This window comes from Synchiropus splendidus, chromosome 9 (genome assembly GCF_027744825.2).
Source record: "Synchiropus splendidus isolate RoL2022-P1 chromosome 9, RoL_Sspl_1.0, whole genome shotgun sequence".
Classification (NCBI taxonomy): Eukaryota; Metazoa; Chordata; class Actinopteri; order Syngnathiformes; family Callionymidae; genus Synchiropus; species Synchiropus splendidus.
The window spans coordinates 9160576-9181545 of NC_071342.1; the positions used below are offsets into that span (position 1 = coordinate 9160576).

At 41.5% G+C, this 20970-nt stretch overlaps 2 protein-coding genes across 3 annotated transcripts in view; both read right to left on the reverse strand.

Annotated features, from left to right (window-relative positions):
- Positions 1-1631: 1631 nt before the first annotated feature.
- wapla (WAPL cohesin release factor a) lies at positions 1632-16782 on the reverse strand. Of its 2 annotated transcripts, none has more exons than XM_053875655.1 (20): positions 16497-16782; positions 14573-14986; positions 13490-14198; positions 12465-12772; positions 12264-12394; positions 10827-10922; positions 10336-10497; positions 9610-9746; positions 9251-9362; positions 8567-8797; positions 8211-8322; positions 8012-8109; positions 7698-7774; positions 6567-6742; positions 6350-6465; positions 5713-5937; positions 5335-5551; positions 4854-4942; positions 4678-4773; positions 1632-3685 (listed from the first exon to the last, which is right to left on the reverse strand). In XM_053875655.1, exons 2-20 carry the CDS (start codon positions 14958-14960, stop codon positions 3620-3622), a joined length of 3546 nt encoding a protein of 1181 aa, XP_053731630.1. In that variant the 5' UTR covers positions 14961-14986; positions 16497-16782; the 3' UTR covers positions 1632-3619. The 2 variants fall into 2 exon arrangements, with proteins under 2 accessions (XP_053731630.1, XP_053731629.1); XM_053875654.1 differs by having other exon boundaries at positions 12264-12397.
- A 2013-nt stretch (positions 16783-18795) lies between these two features.
- LOC128765256 (serine protease HTRA1A-like) overlaps positions 18796-20970 on the reverse strand; it is a 30266-nt gene continuing 28091 nt past the window's right edge. The window contains exon 9 of the mRNA XM_053875843.1: positions 18796-19285. Coding sequence (XP_053731818.1) covers positions 19117-19285 — 169 coding nt within the window. The 3' untranslated portion in view covers positions 18796-19116. The remainder of the gene's footprint in view (positions 19286-20970) is intronic.

Here is a 20970-nt window from a genome sequence, read left to right on the forward strand (position 1 = left end):
AGATTCAATTATGCAGTTAACTTGCAATTTTTTTCATTCGTTCTACAACAACACAAGAGTTTAAAAGGCAATCATTCACAGTTAACTCAAAATTTTGGTTTGAGTTGGTGCTGAATTGTAACTTATAGTACCAGTGAGAACTGGGTACTTTACAGCCAATAGTTGCTCTGTTCACAATGTAGTTTTCCTTTAGTTAATCTGTGTTCTGTTTAAAGTGATAGGAGCCATCTTCCACAATACCACTATTGGCAGTTAAAATTTACATCCATATACTGTTTGTTGGATTTTGTATAGATTCTTTCCTTGTAGATCCTGGTTTAGCTTCACTGCCCACAAGTGCCCCCTACAGCCTTTGGCATTGTTCTCCCAGGGAGTCGATAATACGCCCAATGTTTTTCATGGATTAACAAAAATACAATAATTTTCCATTTACCTCGCTGCCATTCAGGACCTTATTCAGCCCGTATGCATTGTTCACCTGCCGAGCGCCTCCAAAGTGGCGACTTATATTATTATATAAGTCGCCACTTATTATATATGGTGACGATATTTGGGTTTCTTTGGCCATGCTTCATGTATAAATCTCTTGAAAACAGTGCCAGAAAATGTGCAACAGAACGTAGAGTGACGGTTGTGTGATGAAGTGCAGAGCACTCAGTGCCAGAGATTATGTACTAGGATATCAGTTTGTTTGTACACAGCAGTGATGGGTAGATGAAGTATCATGAAACAGTACTGCAGGCTTCGTGAAACACTGGACTCATTTTCACAGGCCACAAGATGGCGCTCTTGGTTTCAAAATGATGTAAAGTATCTGGCCATCTGGTGGCCACTGACAATCAGGACACTGTTTCATGAAACCTCACCTGCCCATCACCAGTGCAAAATGATTTGATTTCAGTGCAGTTCCCTCACTTCTTTTAGATTCACGTCGGTCCTCCAGATTTCTTCCCACCACACTGCTGATCTGTTGGTCACATGACCTGCACTGTCAAAAACCAGAGAAGGCGACAGAACCAACGTCACTGGGGATAAAACAGGGGTGCTAGCTCACGGACAGTGCCTCAAACTGCTAAGCTAACAGTAAGAGCATCTGGTAGTCAGGATGGTGCAAGCAACATAAAATCTAGTCAGCAGCATGAGCACTAATAAGACAGGCTAAAGGCCTAAATCTACATTGGATAGCAACGTCAAAGGAAGAGCGCAACATAGCTACCATTCATTTGAATTGCAACCATTAGCTCTGCTTCAGTGCGTTGCAGGAGCTCCATGGCACTGCAGCCACCTGCAGTCTGACTGAGCTCACAAGTAATAAAATATATACAGTAATATTCAATGTTCAGCTCAGGAATCTTCGAGCCAATAGCTGACCCCGTTTCCTGCTTTTCCTCGTGCTGACTTTGATACACATTGACATAAGTATAAGCCGACTCTCTAGGCTTCCTCACATGCATCAACATTGGTTGACTGTGCAACAGCAATGCTTATTGTGTAATGCATATTTAAAATGACCCAAAATAGAATGCAGATAATTTGAGATTTAATGCACATTTTAAAAATAATTGCATATCGTATTTTCCCTGCAGAAAACATGGATTTTTAAATGGAAAAAAAACACATTGAAAATATAGTGAAAGTAGCAACTTTTTTTTTTACTTTTTGAGATATTTACATGTAACCAAAGACGGTGTCCTTGAAACAGGTACAAACATTGTTTTTAATCTTGCTGCAATTTTCCAAAATGACAACTCAGAAATATAGTATAAAATAAAAATATCAGCTCCAGGGGAAGGAAAACAAAAGTAGTCTAAGCATCATATTTCATTGACCACTATGTACACAAGTATTTACATTCTACAATTCCATTTGGACCGGCGAAAGAAAGGGACAGTAAACAGAGTCGTGTTCACTGAAGCCCTGCAAACCAGGTAGGATCTGCAAGTATGGCTGTCATTCGATCAGTTGGAGCAGTACGAGAGGGAGGCTAGACACGGGTTCAAGATCACGGCACAAAAGAATAAATAACCGGGATTATGAATGATGCGCAAATAGGAAATGAATGCACAAAGACAATATTGAAAAATCAAATTTGAGGGCCATTTTCACGGGCTCCAACTCTCACTGCTCCACTGGGGAAATGAACTGAAGCAGGTCACAACTGGGTTGGTTTCTATTGAGTCGACATTTGAAGCCTGGCCTCTTTTAAAAGCACACAACAAAAGGCCTGGTGCTCAAACGTGAGCGCATAATGGAGCCTGTGTTGTCTGAAATTAATGAACAATGTTGATTCAATTATGATTCACTCTGCAGCTCTAATGAGGAAATCTCCAGGTGGTCATGTGACCGCGAACATCGCGCAAAACTGTTTGATAAAAAAGACAGAAATTCAGATCACTGCCGCAACCAAGTGGCTGGACAGATTTGGGGACAGCAGCAACTCAAACTGCTCAGTATTACTGCAAATGTGACGGCAAGATTCATTTGAGAGACCTCCGCGCTATAATTAAAATATGCAAATATAATCCAGAGCCCATATGGCACTGACAATGCCGATCAACGTTTGAGTCGAAACGCAATCCTCTACTTCATCAAATCATTCTGGCATCATCGCTCCAGTATTGAGGAGGAATAGTCTTCCTTTGTTCAACTTATTTTAATTCACCCTAAAAGTTCGACAGCTGTCACCAAGTCTGAGAAGGAGGCCAGCCACCGCCCGACACCTGGGCGAGGAGGATGATACAAGGAGGTGACACGCAGGACACGCGCTTCCGTTCGCAAACCAGGAGGAAGGCTTCATTTAAATACATAGATGCTCTGATGAAAGATTGAAAACGGAAGCACACAATTCATCACAGGCTGTGTTAAAATATAAATAAGATCTAAGCTTGTTAAAATATGTCCGGGTAGACGGTGGGAGGAGGGGGGGAAAAAACTGGACGAGCTAAGAGAAATGTCTAACAGTGGGCAGATACACAGGGTGTTTTCGTAAAGCAACACATGTTGAGAGGAAAAGAAATGCCCTGCATGACGGAACGACAACTCGATAGTTTAAAACAGCTAAAACCAAAGGATTCGTAAAAGTAACCGCTGAGGTTAAGGAAGGTTATAAATCTAATTTTTTTTAAAAGCTTTTCTTCAACATTCAACTCGACAGCAAACTATTAGTCTATGGGTGTATGCATTCAAAAACAATTCCGCACACGCATAGAGACATCACGCGGGCATCCATGACAGTGATTGTTTTTCATGTGAATCGATGATTTCACCCTCGGCTTTGACGTGGATATGCAGAGATTAAAAGGAAATGACCCATGAAATTTGATTCAGAGGTTCACACTCCAGCCAGTGGACCAGGAATCAACGGCGGTGTCTGTCGCCACCATCCAGTCTTCAACATTCCACACAGTATTTGGAATCTGGGCGATCCGGACCGACAACTCGCTCGGAACGTTCAATCTGATGCCGATGCCGGGACTCCGTGGGCTGCCGGGGCTTTGGTTGAGGCTGTGCTCCAGAGAGGTTGATAGAGACTTTCTACTTTACATGACGCCACTGATGCTCCTGTCGTGATGGGGAATGCGCTCAGACGACCCCGCAAGTGTGCAGTCAGAACCCCCCGTTAGCAGTGCTCCAGGTAGTCGATGACCCGTGAGATGGACTTTTGTCCCGTGGTGCCCATGGCGCACTGAGTGAGGAGATGAGACAAAGAAAATGGTGTTGGTGTGAGGGTGACTGAGACCATGTTTAGAAGCAGATGCTGCCGTCTGCAGCAATGACTCATACAAGGCTGCACATCTGTGGCCATCCATGTGAACACCAGTCCTGCACATTACCTCGCCATAGTCAGACAAGGCGCCCTCTACTGTTGAGCTTGCTGCCACCTCCAATTCGCAATTGAGCTCAATGTTCATTCAAGTCATGAAAGTTGAGTTCAGGCTTTTGACAGCTTAAGCCTTACAGATTGTTCAAGGCTGAGATTTACTTTGGCTATAAAATATTAACAGATGATTAATTGCATTTGAACTCACACATTCAGGAGGCGCTTCTAAATCCGAAAAGGAGGAGCATTTTTCTCAAAACTTTGATCGCTGCACAGTTTGGCTGAGTAGCTACACTTGGGTCACATAGGAAAGTCGACATTTCCCATCAGCTGTGAAGCTCAGCCTCAGGTAAAAATCATCTGAAATGATCAGATCTCTAAACACACTGCCGTCTCTTTCAACTTTGGACATTTGGAGAAAAAACAATTAAACTGCCCTAAATGATATTTTTATGGGATTGATAGTGATAAGTATTATACGTAATACGTGCCCGTATTTGTTAGGGCAAGAAAGATTTGAGATCCTTCAGTAAAGAGACCTGTTAACACATGCACAAGTCCCATGATAAGTAAACTCAAACATTACTCTGACTTTTCAATATTGAATCATACCCAATTGTTGCTCCTGGCTGTTTTTAATTCAAAATGTGTAATTCAATTCAGTCAGATGAGCAGCACGTTTGTTACATTTTCTCCATTGGCATCATGATCCTTGAATGAAAATATAGAATTTGTACTTTTAGCTACAACTATTTGTAACCTTTTATTCTGGATCACGATTTATAAATATTTTCCTCACCACAACTTCTCATCACTCATTGGAAACTGTAGTACACATACTGATGACAGTCACTTACAGTGAGGTTCATGAAGTTCAAGAATTTCTTCAGCATTTCCGTCATGATGGAGAAATCTCCCTTAGGCAGATGTTCTCTCACAGTAGTCACGTTGACCTTGTGGACAAAAGAATTGGAGAAAACATCCAATGAAGATCAGGGGATGGGAAGACATGTTGGTTATTGAGGAATCTCACCTGACTCCCCTGGCAGAGGCAGCCCAGCAGCAGAGCCGTGTAGGAGGCGACAATGCTGTCCTCCATATGTTTGCCTGCATGCTGCAAAGCTGCAGGAAACACAAGACAGAAAAAGAGAAATAAAAAGAAGAATTATTTCACAAGCTGTTTGTCTTCATATAAATGACGATGGTTTGTTTCAAAGGTTAAGTGGATCAAAACAGCAACTGACACCTCTCACAGCCTCAATTAGACTCAGTTTTAAAATTTGACGTGTATCTTGTCTAATTCAAATTCAATTCTTTTCTAAAAGTGTATTGTGGTGTATGGAGCTGCAACACAGCACTATGATATGCATTTCTTGCTCCGGCTCCACTCGATTGAGATGTCAAATGCATTCAAGTCGATGGCACAGAATCAGCTCTGCAACGCTGAGCACATTAGATTTTGGTTTAAGGCAATGTTAAGAAAAGGCTTCTCTCTCATGCACACAAACGTCTACCTTTATTTAGGTCCAACTCTTCATCCTCCTCCTCTTTCTTCTCCTTCGCATTCTTATCTTCTTGGCTGTCGTTGGTTTCAGCTTCCACCCACTGGATTTCCCCGGATGTTTCTTGCCACTCTCCACTTTGGTCCAGTGCTGGCTTGGGTGCCTCACTGATGAGGTCATCAGTCTTCGCCTCTGCCAGGATGGCTGCACGCTCTCGCTCCAAAAAGAGCTGAAATTAAGAGACAAATTATCAGGTGAAAAGATAGACAGACAGAACAACCATAAAAACTAACGTGGCCCAAATCCAAATTCTATTCAAATTATCTAAAGGTCGATGCGACTGTCTCACAGAACAAGTTTCAAGAGACACCGAGCATTTCAGAACTCTACCTTCACCAGGGCAGCTAAAGCACCAGAGGCTTCTTCTTTCAGTTTCTCTGTCCCATCACCCTCAGGCTCTGCATCACACTGTGAAACCGACTCTGACGCTTTTGGGTCAGCAGGAGGCAGCAGTGAGTCTTCTAGACATGTGTTGTCAACTTTGTACTCCAAATCGACTAGACAGTGCCGGTTTCTTGAGCTGTACTCCACAAGATTAATAAGTAGTCCCAACCCCTGAAACAAAGATGGAAAAGCTTAGAAACACGAGATGTTGCATCGTGGTGGGTGACAGAAGACACTTCGAACTCATTATCTCCTTCCAAAATAAATGACAATGTTAAGGTCCTAAGGCTACTGTACATCTATCGCAACAGAAGATGATAGAGCTCAAGGCTGCAATGTACTCATGGGTTCACCTGAAAAGATGGGATAGCAGGGCAGTGCCCAGGGCGCAATAGCCAGTATGAAAATCATGGAGGTTTTATGTTTGAATTTCTAATTCAAATTTTCTATAGCTTGTTCAGTCACCTTGAAGTATTTGGCAATGTTTGTGTGTGTGTGTGTGTGTGTGTGTGTGTGTGTGTGTGTGTGTCTCTATATAATTTTTATTTTTTATTCAAACACGAAATCTTGATAACTGACTTACCAGGACTCTGACGTCGAAGCGCTGCTCCGGGGGAATGTAACGTGGGACTCTCAGGACACAATTCAGGGCCGTTACAATGAGATTCTCCTGCTCACCGGTCTTTGTGCTACCCCACTCTGCTCAGACAAAAAAATACATCATCATGCATGCCATTAAAATGATTGATCAAGATCTACAGCCATAAACAACAGGGGCAACAACTGTTGCCATATACTACCGTTGTCGTGCGTGAGGTTGAGCAGCACTCCAATGACGGCCCTCATGCAGTCCTCCACAGCCTTTCCAACATTACTGAAACTACAGTGTGGCAACAATGCACCAGATGATGTCAAGGAGCTGTTGTTTAATGCCCTGCTGTACCGCTGAATCATGTCCTCGCAGTGCCACAGAGCTCTGAAAAAGGCAACAAAACAAATCGATTTGAGAAGTTGAACAAGGGTTTCCAAGAAACAAAAAAAGATCCTTCCACCAATTTGCTATCTTCATACATTCACTTTTAGCTAGCATTCAAAAAGACATCAAACCTTCCTCATGTATCAAACTGGTTGACAGTTTTAATTAAAGCAACCTCAAAACATAATCCCATGTAACAGAAACAATTCGGTCTTTGCTGCGTTTTATGTTAATTGAAATGAAAAAACCATCAAAGTGAAAAAGGTGTTTGCTTATGGTATGAAGAAGCCATTAGTGAATATGTGCTAATAAAATGCGTTTCAAAAACTATGTGAGGTTTGATTTGTGGTTAAATGAGAGACCTTTACGCTAAGAACGGCTGCTGTAATGGTCCTAGTAACTTGGAAACAAAGTGGAATAAGTAAATTTTAGAGTTTGAATTAAATTCTATTAGTTCTCCACATTGACACACTTTATTTTATTATGGACACAGCATGGTGAATAGCATTAAATGTTGCGTCCAAGAGAAAATACTTTGCTGAGAAAATACATTTAAGTCAATGACAGTACTTTTTGGAATTCTTAGAAGCAGTAACGTGAAAATGATTTACCAAAAAAAGACATCTATTTTGCAATACATTTGTCTGTGACCTGTTTCACCCACCGACTCTTTCGGGGGAACTGAGGTGGGAATTTGGCACCACCATTTAACAGTTGCTGCAACACCAAGAGAGCTGTGTACTATCATGGCAATTTGTAGAGCTCTGCATGCATGTCTTATAAAATGTTTTACATCAAATTATGACACACTAAAAATGCCACTAAACTGCAGCGGAGCTGGTCTCATAAAAAAATATGCGTTTGACATCTGGAAAACATGCTAACTAGCCTGCTAGTGAAAGGAGTGTTTCTGCAACCAGGAAAAAAAACCCTACAAAGCTGCATTTTTGTTTACCTGGCGGAGGAGACAATGAGTTCAGAGTCTTTGTAAGCAATTAAGTAGCCTTGGTTTTCTGGGTTCTGCACTGTCACCTGTTGGCAGATGATGAAAGAAACACAATCAATAAGAGGGACCCCAAAATAAAAATAGACAGGGAGAAAAGAAAAGAGAAGCACATAGGTCTTTGCAATAAATTAAATTTGCAAGACCACTGATAAATGATGGTGCATAAAAAATTACATGAGAATATCACAATTTTTCAAATGTCGTTGGGAACCACTACTTAATGACTTCAAGTTGAAAACACACTGGTGATTTAAGATACTTACACTTTCAAGTACCCGAAGACACCTTTCTGCGCCCCATAAAGAGGCCACCAGATTCTCCTTGTCATCCTCTTGGCTCAAGTTCTGGACACACTCCTTGACTGTAGGAACAGAAGCAGAGTTCCCATCTGTGGTAACCAGTCTGACAGCTAAATGACAGTGATAGACGTGCAGACTTGACCTCTCATCCTTCTCTCCTCACCTTTGTCAACAATATGGTCCAATCCCCCAAGTAGCCGCAGTTCCTCTTTAAACCAATCACCTGCTCGCTTGGAAGTCAGGGAAAGTAAGGTTTCCATTGCAAGGTGACCCGTCTGTCGGTGAAAACTTGCGTGAATCATGCAGTAAATAACAATGCAAAATAATGTTCACTCTTTTAAGTGCTCATTTGCTGTTTGTATTTGAACCGAAGACATCAAAAAAATACAAATATATAATTACATCAGTGAGGTAATTGCAAAGCTGATTTTTGGTTACAACCAAGAAACTAAGCATTTACTTCACAAGAAAACCAAAGAGTGAAAATGCATTTCTATCCAAGATGCTCCGACTACCCACCGTGATGTTTTCCAAGTCAAGGTGTTTATTGTGCACAGTCTCACACAGCTTTCTAATCTTCTCCTTGACCTTAGCCACCTCTTTTGCAGTGAGTTGATCCTGGTGGGCTGAATAGTCCTGGTCTAGTTCCAAGAGCTTGATCATTAGCTCCAGACAGGCTCTGTCCAGGTCCATGTTAAGACGATCTCGGCTCAGAATGTACATTAGCGCAGCTGTGCAGAGAGCCAGGTTCTGAAACACAAACCAAAAAAATGTATCATCTTTACCAAAGACCTTTTGTACGCATTACATTGCCTTTTTTTTTAAGATTAATATTTTCTCAATGTCTTAAAAATACCTTTTAAGTTTGTAACGTTCTCAGGGTAAGGAACAGTGAATTACACTATGTGGTCAGTCACAGTTTCTGTACAACTACTAGTGCATATACATAGCAAGACTTCCAAAGAGGTAAAAGCCATCAAAATAAATATATATATATATATATATATATATATATATATATATATACTAATATTTTGTGACATACAGAGCAAGGATTTGAGGAGCTCAATTATAAGGCTAATTCAAAACGCTTCAATATGTTTTACAACATTATGAAGGAGACCTTTCCAAAAGGCAAGCCCACATACCTAAAAACAACACCACACAATATGATAAATACTAAAACACAGGAAAACAACTTACTGGGTGTTGGGGAGCATCACTGAGTATTTTAAAAACCTGCGCCACTTTCCCTCTCGCCCGTAGGTGCATCCTGAAACTCGGCATTGCGCATCGTGTTGCTAGACTGATTATACTGTGATGGAGAAAAGAGAATGAGCAAGTAAAACTGGAAGCAGCAACAGCCACCATTTAATATATCTAATCACGTCAGAAGTATGAGGTGGGAGCAAATGTTAAACACAAAGCACTTTAAATTTAATGAAGTAATTGGCATTCAGTACAAATGAGTGCGGTAGGAAGAAAAGGAAGGAAAAAAGGAGGGAAGTCGTGCTTATACCAGTGTAGCTCAGTGTGTCTCACACAATCATCAAAGTACCCACCTAAGGCATCTTGTGTTGAGAGGCTGACTGCTTTTCAGACCCGTCTGCAGGTACTCAAAGTCGTCCGTGAACTCTTGATTCTCTCCGAACTCTACGACGTCATTGAAGTGCTTCACATGCTGCACCACTGTGTACAGCTGGCAGAAGGAGAATGGGGTTAATTAGGAATCAAGGCATCTGTCCAGAGATGCAAACAACTCTCGCAAAGACACAAATGCAGATAGGCTCATTATTAAATCTCCTTTAAACTGGTACCATTACTGGCCTATTGTTGACTTGCTAATACACTGAAATCAATAACAGCTCAGCATGTGATGTCGGGGTAACATCTGCAGTTGACTCTTGTGTGTTTACTGGCATAAACAAGCCTGCTGTGTGTGCACTCAAAATGCCACAGGGGGAGACCTCAGTTTAAAACACCAGAGTTTGTAGACAGCTTCAGAGCCAAGTTCCCTCGGGGGTCAGTGGTACAAGGGCTGAACTGAGGTCCAGAGGAGTTTAAATAAGCCACAGTTGTGTCCAAACATTGTTTTAAATAGATAGGACCAGGCATGTCGCGAAAGTTTTACAAAGATGATCAGGCTCGAGAAATATTACTTGAGATTAATAAAAGGTATAACGGTGACAATATACAATACAGTAACTGGACACTTCTCTTTTCTTGTTGCCTCGCAGCAGAGACCTTCTGCAGTCCCGAAAACACAACATGTAACAGTACAAACACACCTCCTTGTGCTCTTTTCTACATTTGAGAGCCGTGACAATATCCTGGTTGAGACGCGTTGGGATGGTTTCTGACTTAATGACTTTGGGTGGAGGTGGAGGGGCTTTGAACAAGCCATCATCCTTATGGGAGTTGCTGTCCTTGTTGGAGCTCGACAAAATGGCCTGAGGAACAAACAAATCAAAATTTGTAAAAATCTGTTGAAAGACATCCCTGTTGGATTTCACACATACGAAAAGTAAACAGACATCTTTAAAAAGTGCTTTAAACAGATGGATCAGGTAGTGTAACTTAGACTAAGACAACTTTGACTTCCAAGTGGCGCATTATATTGTGCTCATCCACTTCCGCTGGCCATGCAGCACAGCAAATTTAGTCAGATCAAGCTTAATGTCTGTGAAATTCAAATCCAATAGGCATCATGCCGAAAACAGATAATTACTATAACACTGGAATCACAAGCAGTGTGAATGCTCAAGAGGTAAAGTCTTACCGGAGCTGTTTGAGATCGAGAGAGCGGCGGAGTGGGAATCTCCTCAGGCTCTGGTTGGTTCCAGTGACGAGCGTTGTATACCGCTTTAGCAGGCGACTGAAATCACAAAAGTAATTCAGGTGGATTAATAAAAAAAAATAAAAAAAAAAAAAAGTAAATTTTATCCTTGTAACAGGCTGCAAGGGCAACTTGTGCCTGCAAGGCTTGTATATGAAAACAAAAAGGAAATGAAGGAAGAAATCCCTGCGGTTAGTAATATCAGGGTCTTGTCAGCTCTGAATACAAAGTTTCCAGACGTCATCCTTGTATATAATGAGTGATGTACTTGGCGCAACTGCCAGTCGACTTTGGAGATTCTTCACCAGAATGCCTGCTCACCTCTTGAAGGATATTCAATATGTCTAACTAACTGGATTCTTTGTCTCGATAAAACACAGCCCAGGAATGAAGCTGTCTGGGGGCACATGGAGTGCTGCCCTCTCCAGCCCAATATACCTAGTTCTGACATATAGGAAAGACTTAACATACCTAAAAAGGTTCGGAAAATATTACATTTAAAAACAAAAAGAAAACGTAGCAATAAATGAAAAGGCAAAATGGAATGACTATATTCCAGCCTGCATTCAGGCAAACAAAGCAAACTCAGTGTGTAGCAACAGTCCCAGAGCTGCATATTTCTTGGAAATCAAAAATTGTGAGAATCAATTATGTAAGGTTAGGACAATGTCGCTGTGTTTTGCTTGTGACGTTAGCCAGTGGGAAAAGAGAATAAAGAAGACAAAGAACAAATAACCCAGAGCCAGAGGAACACGAGGAAGAACAAAAGAAGATATTTATATTAAACAAAACAAAATGACAAGCAGGGAAGGGGGCATTATGCAAACGGAAATATATTGGACTAATGGTTAATATCCAAACTGTGGCCCAAGTGTCCTTTTTTGTTTCGTGGTTTACTCACTGGTATCAGTATCTGAGTCACTCTCAGCCTGAAGTGCACCAAAAAGATTCAGTGCATCGCTGCTTCACACAGACAATATAACAATGTGGTGAGCTACTAGAATTTTAAGAACAATTAGTAAAAGGCAAATGTTTGATACTTCTTTCATATTACTGCAGGTTGACTTGGTCTTCCTGGTTGACATAGTTGACCCAGAACCTGACATATTTTCGTCAAAGACACAGGCATAAAACCGCTGTAAGCACAGTGGTATGACGACATACTGGATTTAACATTTTATTCAAAACATTATTCATGATGCTGTTCAGTCTCCAGTTAAGAGGAAACAAAAATCCTGTTCTGGTACAGCAACAATAACAAATATCATAAATCATTTATAATGCTGGCTTAAAACAGCAGTTACTGTTTCACAGTGCGCGTTTGCTGCTGTCCACAGAATGAGGCAAAAGAAGAAGGGAAAACACTCCAGAAGGCCTCACCTTTTTGGGCCCACTAAAGATCTTTTTGAATCCAATACCACTTTCCTTGGATTTTTCGATCTGCTTTGCTGCGCGTCCTTTTTGTCCGTCAGTGCCCCCGGGACTGGAGTCATCAGAGAAGTCAAAAGCATCTGCTGACCACAAGTTAAATGAAATTTATGAGGTTGATAATGTAAACTAGAGATTTTTTAAATAACTCACCTGTATTGCTACTGGCTTGACTATCCTGGGAGTCACTGGTATGAGGACTGTCCACACTGGCGCTTAGAGCGGCCAACATGGCTGCAGACTTTTTGGCCTTCTTCTCTTTGGCAGGAGCACTGTCGTCATCACTGTCGCTCTCACTTAGGTCATCAAAGCCAAAGTATTTGATCTTGTAACTTGTCTTTCCAGCCACGCCAACATCTGAACTCTCCTGTGCTTCCTGGTCGTCTTTGTCCTCAAATCCAAAGAACTCCAGCTTGGTCTCAGTCTTGGTTTTTTTGGGCTTTGCCTGCGCAGGTCTGTATCTGTGAAAACAGGACAAACTGCAATTGCTGATAGCAGTAACTACATTTTATAATAATCACAAGGTCGACAACATGGTGACAGAGTGGGCGACTTGGGCAGCCTCACTCATCACCAGGCATAGGACGGAGAAGCTAAAAGGATGTCTTGGATAAAATGCTTACACACCACTATACAAGCATCAAGTGGACATACCTCATGTGTTACAGTAATATACTTCATTTATTTTTAATAACAGACCAAATACTACAGCAGATTAAATTCATTTGGGAAGTATGGGACCCCAAAGAAATGGATAGCTCTCACTAGTGCATGTTACCTGCCTAGTGTTGCACTCGTACCCTTTTTTGATACACTACAACTTTAGTGATCTCATATATTGTAGCTCAGGAATAGGGCATGAGAGAAAACAAATAAATCTTAAAATTGATAAATAGGTGCAACATGTCTACAATATAAGCTACATAGTGAAATAGGTGTTTATGCTACCCCAAATTGAAACAGTTTGTTTCTCACCTATAACAAATTACACTGAGCTTCTGAATCTTTGGTTAACATTCATTACTCTGTGTAGCCAAAATTAGAAACTGCAGCACAGTAAGATTTGCAGTTTGTCATTTGTACTCTACAGGATTGTTATCATGATACCAACTAAATGAGTTGAATTTTGTCCACAGTGAAACAACCATGTATTATTTGGATGCATTACAAAGACGTACCTGTTTGTTTTTTGTGGTGGGGGCTCCGACTTCTTCTTCATCTGTCCGGCCTCACCAAGATCTGCCGGCGTAGCTGGGGTCACAAGCTCTTCCACGTTCCGCTCTATCGAGTCTTGGATTGTTACATTGCACACCGACACACAGGAGGGGTGCAAAACTGTATAGTCCCGCACCCTTCCCCCACCCCTGCCAGCTGGCTTGGCTGTCGTGTTAACAGTTGAAGCAGAATTACTTGCATTGGCAGGAATGGCACTGTTGGGTTTAGCCTGGGCAGTCGCTGCCACAGCAGGCTTGACGCTGTCACTATTGGTTTCAGTAATTTCATGGGAAGTTTTGTTAGGCCGACTGGGCCGCTGGTATTTCTTGCAGTTGGAGGCCCTCAGAGTAAATGGGGAAGGGGGTATGTTGTCAACTGGCTCTGGTGGAGGCTCTGTTTGAGTTTCTAGCTCAGAACTTGGAATGCCTTCCGATGGCCCTGAGGCAACAGAAGTCTCAAAGTCTCCACTGCCACCTGGTGCATCAGCATCCTGTTCAACAGTCGTCTCCATTGACGAAGTGAAGATGAACTTCTGTGTTCCTGAGTTTTGCTCATTAGAAGGTACTGTGTTAAACGCAGAGGCTGTGTACACAGACTTCTGGCTGCTGTCTGGCGTGCTTTTGAACCAGGGCTTGCTATTTTTAGCAACTCCATCTGTAGGTCGCAATTGGCCTAAAAGAAAAAAGACAAAACATACAAAACAGTAAGAATCTTCCAGGATGGAAAACCATGTAAAAAAATTTCATTCTTTGGAAACCTCCTCACTAGTGGCACAACTGATAATGGAATCAAAGAAATAAAGCTACATATATAGTTATTGTCTTAACTGCAACACAACTGAAAGACAGAATTTACAGGGCAGTTATTTAATAATAACTTGTGAATTGCAGTACAGATTAGATTCGATTACCTTAGATCTAATCTAATAATAAAAAGACCTGTTGTTCCTGAACTTAGCATCAAAGACTAAAAACAGAGCTCTAGGCTACAAGAGTTAAATGCGGAACAGTTGTACATGGCTATGGGAAATCATAATCTTTACTTACTTGGGGTTGTGGTAGTAGCAGTTGGGATCTTCGGTGCAGCAGTCGGAGCAGCAACAGCACCGACGACTTGCACTGCAGCCACATTTGACCCATTCCCTTCATTGACATTGACCTTGGGCTCGGTCTGAGATGTCACCGTCTTGGAGTCATCGTCACTGTCGAACCCGAAAGGGTCATCATCGCTACCACTGTCCTCGAGTCTCGGTCTTTTCGGAAGTCCAGAAACATCCGAGTTTGAGGAGGGCCTTTTGGGGCCTAGCTTAGCCTTGTAAGTGGTCTCGCCCCATTTTGTGGTCAGAGAGGGTTTTTTACTGGAAAAAACCTCCTCAAATTTTGAATTGGCTTCACCACCTTTGCGGTTATACGTTTTCCCAAATCTGGATGTCATGTTGTTGGCTGTATGTTACATATTCCCTGTGAAGAAGCAGAAACAATCTTAAATTAAATACAAAATATTTAAAAAAGCATTTTTACAGTTTAATTACAAAATACAGCGCAGAGAGTTTTATTTTAAGTCAGAAGACATGCAAGTATAGAAAAAGAATTTCCTACCACACATCAAAAACATTTTGCTAACTAGTCAGGGTTTACCCTTAAAACTGTAAAGGAGGACAATAAACAAACTTTCATTGGATTACAAAGACAATACAAAATAAACTGTTATTACGCATATTTTTTGCAGTCAGTTTTTAGTTATATTTATTTACTATCTAGTGTATTCTATTCATTTAATGTATTTTTACAGCCAACTGTACTCGTTTTTACTACATTTCTTTCATAAAAGTTTATTTTATTCTAATTTATGTTGTTTTAATTGTGCATGTGCAATATGTGGCGCCCTTATTTATTGCAATTTGAATGTTCAGTGTTTACTTGGAAGGCTTAAATGACTAGCTTATCTTGAAGTGCCTGGCTGAGAGGGTTTAAAAAGATAAAAGAAGTCATATTGATGTTCAATATTTGGAATACTTCAAGTTGTACCACATGCCAGACAAATTTAGGACGACAACATATTAAAAACATGCAATACTAATATGAGTGAGCTCAAATTAGAATGACCATCCATTTATAAATATAAATATATGAGGATTTGTCTTAAAATTGGGACTATCATCTGATTTACTAACTCAAGGCATGCAAAGGTTACACACAAAGCTATTGCCTCAGCGTCGTTGTGTATTTTAGTTGACTCTGCAGCACACAGGTTTAATGTACGACTTTCATCCAATAGAGTCCTCTACAGAATTAACCTTAATAAACATAGTCAAAACAGTAACATTGTCGAACATGCCTGTGACTTCCACTGGTACAGCCAAATGGCACCATTACACTGACAGGACTGAGCAGTTGTTGCCCAGCAGGCCACTTGTTTGAGCTCAGACTCAACCAGGCTTGTTAAAAAGCAACTGTTGATCGGAGAATATTTTAGTCGTGTCGGCATTTTCACATTTTGGTTGTTTCAGCAAAATACTGCGGTTAACAAGAGATACAAATGCGTTGTTGGGAAACCGGCGCCTGGCCATGGATGTGTGCTTTTCGATCTGCAAGTTAGTGAAGTGTATAATACGAGCTGACAACGCAGAAAGTTAGCATGACTGTTATGCTACCCTGCACTGAAACGATGACAGCTCAATTGCCAAGTGGACGCTTTTCAATAGATTGGTTTGGGAAACTAGAAACTAAACTACATCTAGCACAGAATGAAGGGGACAGGCAAGTCGGTGTTGTTCAAATTGATCCGCTCCAAGTTCTAAAGTTCCTACAAACTTAGCTATGAGCTATTAGCTTAGACGATGTTACACTCTCCCAACACTGAAAACAAATCACGACTTCATGAGACACCGTTTTTAGGAAAAGAACCTACTTTATGCATCCAAATGCACAAACACAAACTAAAAAACTGTGAATAATAAGCAACGGTTACCTTTGAAATGCGGCGAGTTGCTCACCGAGCGCCTGTTTGTTAGCCAGCCGGCTAGGCCTGATCTCCCCCCGCTCACAGATCAAGCGGGTAAAAGTCCGCGCAGAATCAACACTAATAGGACATTTTTACAAAATAGCACATGAATTAAAGCAATCCGTTCGGCGGCAGTGCTCGTGTCCACGTAAAAGACTCGAGGGACATGCAATTTTTGCTTCTAATCGGGACTTTTTGCAAATTGTAGTGCAACTGTCGGCCATTAAAATCTCCCCTCCCTCCGCGCTGCTTGGCTAGGTCCCCAGTAAATCGCCACACGGACTAATAAACCAACCAGAAGCCGGGAGACTTCTCCGTGTTTGAGTAATGTGCAACTCGATTGGCTGACGTGAAATCATTGTTAAAGATAGAGGGCGCTGGTGGACCATGTTAGAGATGAGCAGATTTGTGTCCCAAAATGTTGTTGGGAGAGGATTTTCGGCAAAAATAGGACTTTGAAGGCACCTGTGTGGTCACGACTGGAGTCTAGTCAGACATCCATCGTCTTCCCATCTGTCTCACTCTTGTTTAAACTATTGGAATCGAAAAGAGCGTTCAATTATAATTACAATAATTGTTTGTAACTCCCAAATATAAAATATTTTACTTTCATTGGGCCATACATGTAGTCAGCTTACTCAGCCATTTTCCAAAAATAGGAATACAACTGCTCTGGAATGAAGAATTTGGTTCCGCTACCATTCTGTAATTCAATTTTATCATCCACTGACACTCACTCCAGACTCCAGGGGTCAGGAGGTCATTTGGTTTGGGTCACGTTTTTCATGGAGAAGAACATATGAGAAAAGGGGACGATTTCAACCTCACAAAGCACAGCAAGTAACACAACTGACCAAAGAGACACACGTCTAAACCAAGACTGACACCCGCCACACTAAACGCAACACTCACGCAAACACTCATCACAGAGCCTGACGCAGTCTTGTCCTGGATACTTCACCACTTTTGAAAGTCTCTTATTCAGTTAGAGCAGCTCTCATCGATTTTTCCATCCGTCTGAGAGTAGTTTTTGTTACAGTGTCATTTTGAAATGGATTTTCCCGCTGCAATGATTGCTCTGTCTCGTTAGATGGCAGCACCACTGTCCATCAGTCGAGGTGCTTATTGTTCGATTTTATTTAAAAAAAAACGGATCTTTTGTCTTAAAAAGAATATTATTATGAATAATTACAGAGAAAAAAATGTTTTTTTTGTAGGAAATAATTAACTGGACACTACTTTGGGTCCCATGTCCATCACACCGCATGGATAAGGAGACAACTACTAAATTAGAGGTAACCAGAGGAAACCAGAGAACTTGCACCCACCAGTTTGTTGGGTTGAGGTTGCAGCTCTAACCACTATATCACTGTGCAGTCATCAATAATCGATGGATAACATTTTAACAATGGTTAACTGAGTGCTGTGTCTGAATTTTACTTTCGGGTGAAGCGAATTGTAGCTGTCTAACAATCTAAATTTGCAGTATGCTTTATGTCTCTGGACAAAAATACTTTTGTTTCATGAGTGCTGACAGTGAAGCGTTTCCACTTCTGCTAAACTAACTAAATCAAAGCACTAAATGAAAGAAAAGTTTCCCATCAGTGATTTTTCTTGAGCAGCTTCATCTTTCCCTGAGAGACTCACTGTTTTACTGTGCGGTTGCTTGTATTATTAAGTTTTTGTCGTAAATTAATGTGGTCAACTGAAATATGCACTGAAACAGAAGATACAATCCAAAACATCTGCAGTCTCTGCATCTCTGATCAGCGGCTTGTCTGGTTTGCTCTCATGGCCCTGTGGTCTCGGGCACACAGTGCCCCCCCGCCCTAACATCGCACCACAACACTATCAAGACCATATGAAAGCAATAAAATCAAACTGAAACCAAAGCTGGATTGTTTTGAAAGTCAGTTTATGGACATGTGTTTATGCTAGAAATCGTTAGCAAAACACAAGAAAAGACTGAGATGTCAAAAGTGTACCTTGAGATTAGTTTGACCTTCAGTTCAGTCAATGTGTTTGGGCACTTTTTTGTTGGAACTGCAGCAAGCCTTTTTCTTTTGCACTTAAAAAGTTGCTAACCCTTTCTACCTTCCTACCTACCTACCTACCTACCTACCTATATATCTATCTATCTATATATCTATATATCTATCTGTCTGTCTGTCTGTCTGTCCAGTCATAGAAACATCACGTTACTCCATAGCGGAATAAGAAATAGCAATGAAGAGGAAACATTTTATTTATTTATTCTTACAGTCACATAAAAACATTCTACAGTACTCGTGAAGTTAGTTTAAAAAATGAGTGGAATTGACCAGTAGGACTTTAATGTCCAACACAAAAAAAAAACAGGATTAAAAAAGTGTTTGTGACCAAGCAACATTGATCAAAACACTGAAGGATAAAAGTGAAATTCATAAAGTTGCGATCAGAGCGTCCATGGTGTTTTATTCTTCAAGCCAGAGTCAGTGTTGAGCGATGCTTGGCTTTCAGACACAGAGGGGGCCGGTCATGAGACCCCCACCTCCACAATAAGGTCTGCTGGTGAAGTTCAAACTACTCTTTGAGGTCTCTTTAGGGGTCAAGGATCTATCTCCATGGGGACCACAGTGACAATGACGTCTTCATTCCCGCGCCGCACCACAACTCGTAGGCTGTCGCCGGTTTTGATGACTGTGCTGACGTCTGTGGCTGATGAGATCCTTTGACCGTTGATGGAGATGATCACGTCATGCTCTTTGAGTCCAGCTCTAAGAGGTAAGAGACGGAGAGTTAGGAATCATAAATGCCTTTTCATTCGATTTGAAGTGCATATCATAATGTTTTACCAATTAAACAAGAAAAATAAGTTTCAGCAGTATAATGTATTGAGAATAATCTGGTATGACGTCAGAGAAAAAGCACCAAGTCATGTATGCATGAATATATTTATGTTTTTATATTCCTGTGGTGTGAGGAGGAGGAGAGGGAGGAGTAGTAGGAAGATGGGGAGATGGATATGGAGGTAGGAGAGGAAGAGGAGGAGTCTGTAGAGGAGAGAGAGCAGGCCACAGAGGAGAAGGAGGATGAGGATAAGGAAGGGGAGGTGGAGGAGGTCGTAAAAGGGAAGGAGGTGGAGGAGGAAAGGGAGGAAGAGGCGGCGGAGCAAGAAGAGGAGGGGAATGATGAAGGGTGGCAGGAAACGGAGGAGGAGGAGAGGAAGGGGTAGGAGAAGAAGAGGAAGAAAAAGAAGAAGATGAAGAAGCAGTCAGCCATTCCTCTTCATTCTTGTTCTTGTTCTTCAATGGAAAGAGAAAGATAGAGGCCGCCGATATTTCCAGGATTTTATTTTTCACTTGTTTCTTTCGCTCTTTAAGGACCTTCCCTGGGTAATTGGGATATGAGTTTGGTCTGTTCATTTGAAGCAGTGTTTGTCTCGTGCCATGCTTCATCTTGAACTCCATCAATTCCTCCTGGAACGTCACTGGATGATGGGTCACAGACTTGCACCCGCTGCATGTGCTCCACCGACATCTTTGGGTTTCAGCGATTAATTCTTAGTAAGCAAGGAGTAATAGTGAGTGTTACTTGTGTGCTAGACTGCTGCGTGCGCTTAGGATAAAGACACTTCATGTGAGAGTCTCAAGTCCATGATACACCCGTGCCATCACAGACATGCTCTCCAACACAGCCAGAATAAATCTTGGTAAACCTACCCGACTGAACTTATCAATCATTACAAACCTCTGTGGCACTTTGCTGCATATATTCCAGCCAAAAGGCTCATAGTTTTGGAACATTAACCAAATAATTATCACCTGACTGATCTGAGTTCCTCAGTGTCAATATGAACTCTCAGCACTGATACACCATGAGTGAAAATAGCAGGCCTTAAATGTCTCTGATCTCATCAACGCCTCCTTCCACGCCCGACTCTCGTGAATGACTGCAGCCTTAAGTGAGTTACTGCCAGTTTTATTACAAAATAATGGCATAAGTGCTCAGGAGGAATGATGGAGTGCAATAATATTTCATTCTCTCTCGACCTATATTATTATTTCAGACAGGTAGTGATGGAAATACGACTTGGAAAGAATGCATGACAGTGACTACACCGAACTCCTACACAAACAAGCGTGTGCTGTGAAGCAAACAAAACAGTCTACCTGGAATCACACGCAGACGTGAGCAGTAAGCTATTAAGTGCCGACGCTGAACACAGCTGTTTAATGGTAGCCACATGTAAACACTGCATGGCTCGCAATGCCGAATCACCCCCCCGTCCCCATTAGCCTCAGCTGCTCGTCTACACCTCAGCAAATGGAGGGTTCGAGGCCGTAAACAAAAACACGTGACATCAAATGCAGAAGGAGCATTGGAAAATAACACGGCACCCAAATATAAAAGGAGCCGCAGTGACGTGGCTGTGACAGGAAGCGATGATAAACACCGACGG

Excerpts from the sequence above, each read along its gene's own strand:
- wapla (XM_053875654.1), bottom strand. The coding sequence starts at position 14,960 with ATGACATCCAGATTTGGGAAAACGTATAACCGCAAAGGTGGTGAAGCC. Across the intron at positions 8,323-8,566 it reads TTGACTTGGAAAACATCACG|ACGGGTCACCTTGCAATGGA; the intron begins GTGGGTAGTCGG and ends TTTCACCGACAG. Across the intron at positions 6,466-6,566 it reads CAACCTCACGCACGACAACG|AGTGGGGTAGCACAAAGACC; the intron begins GTAGTATATGGC and ends TTGTCTGAGCAG.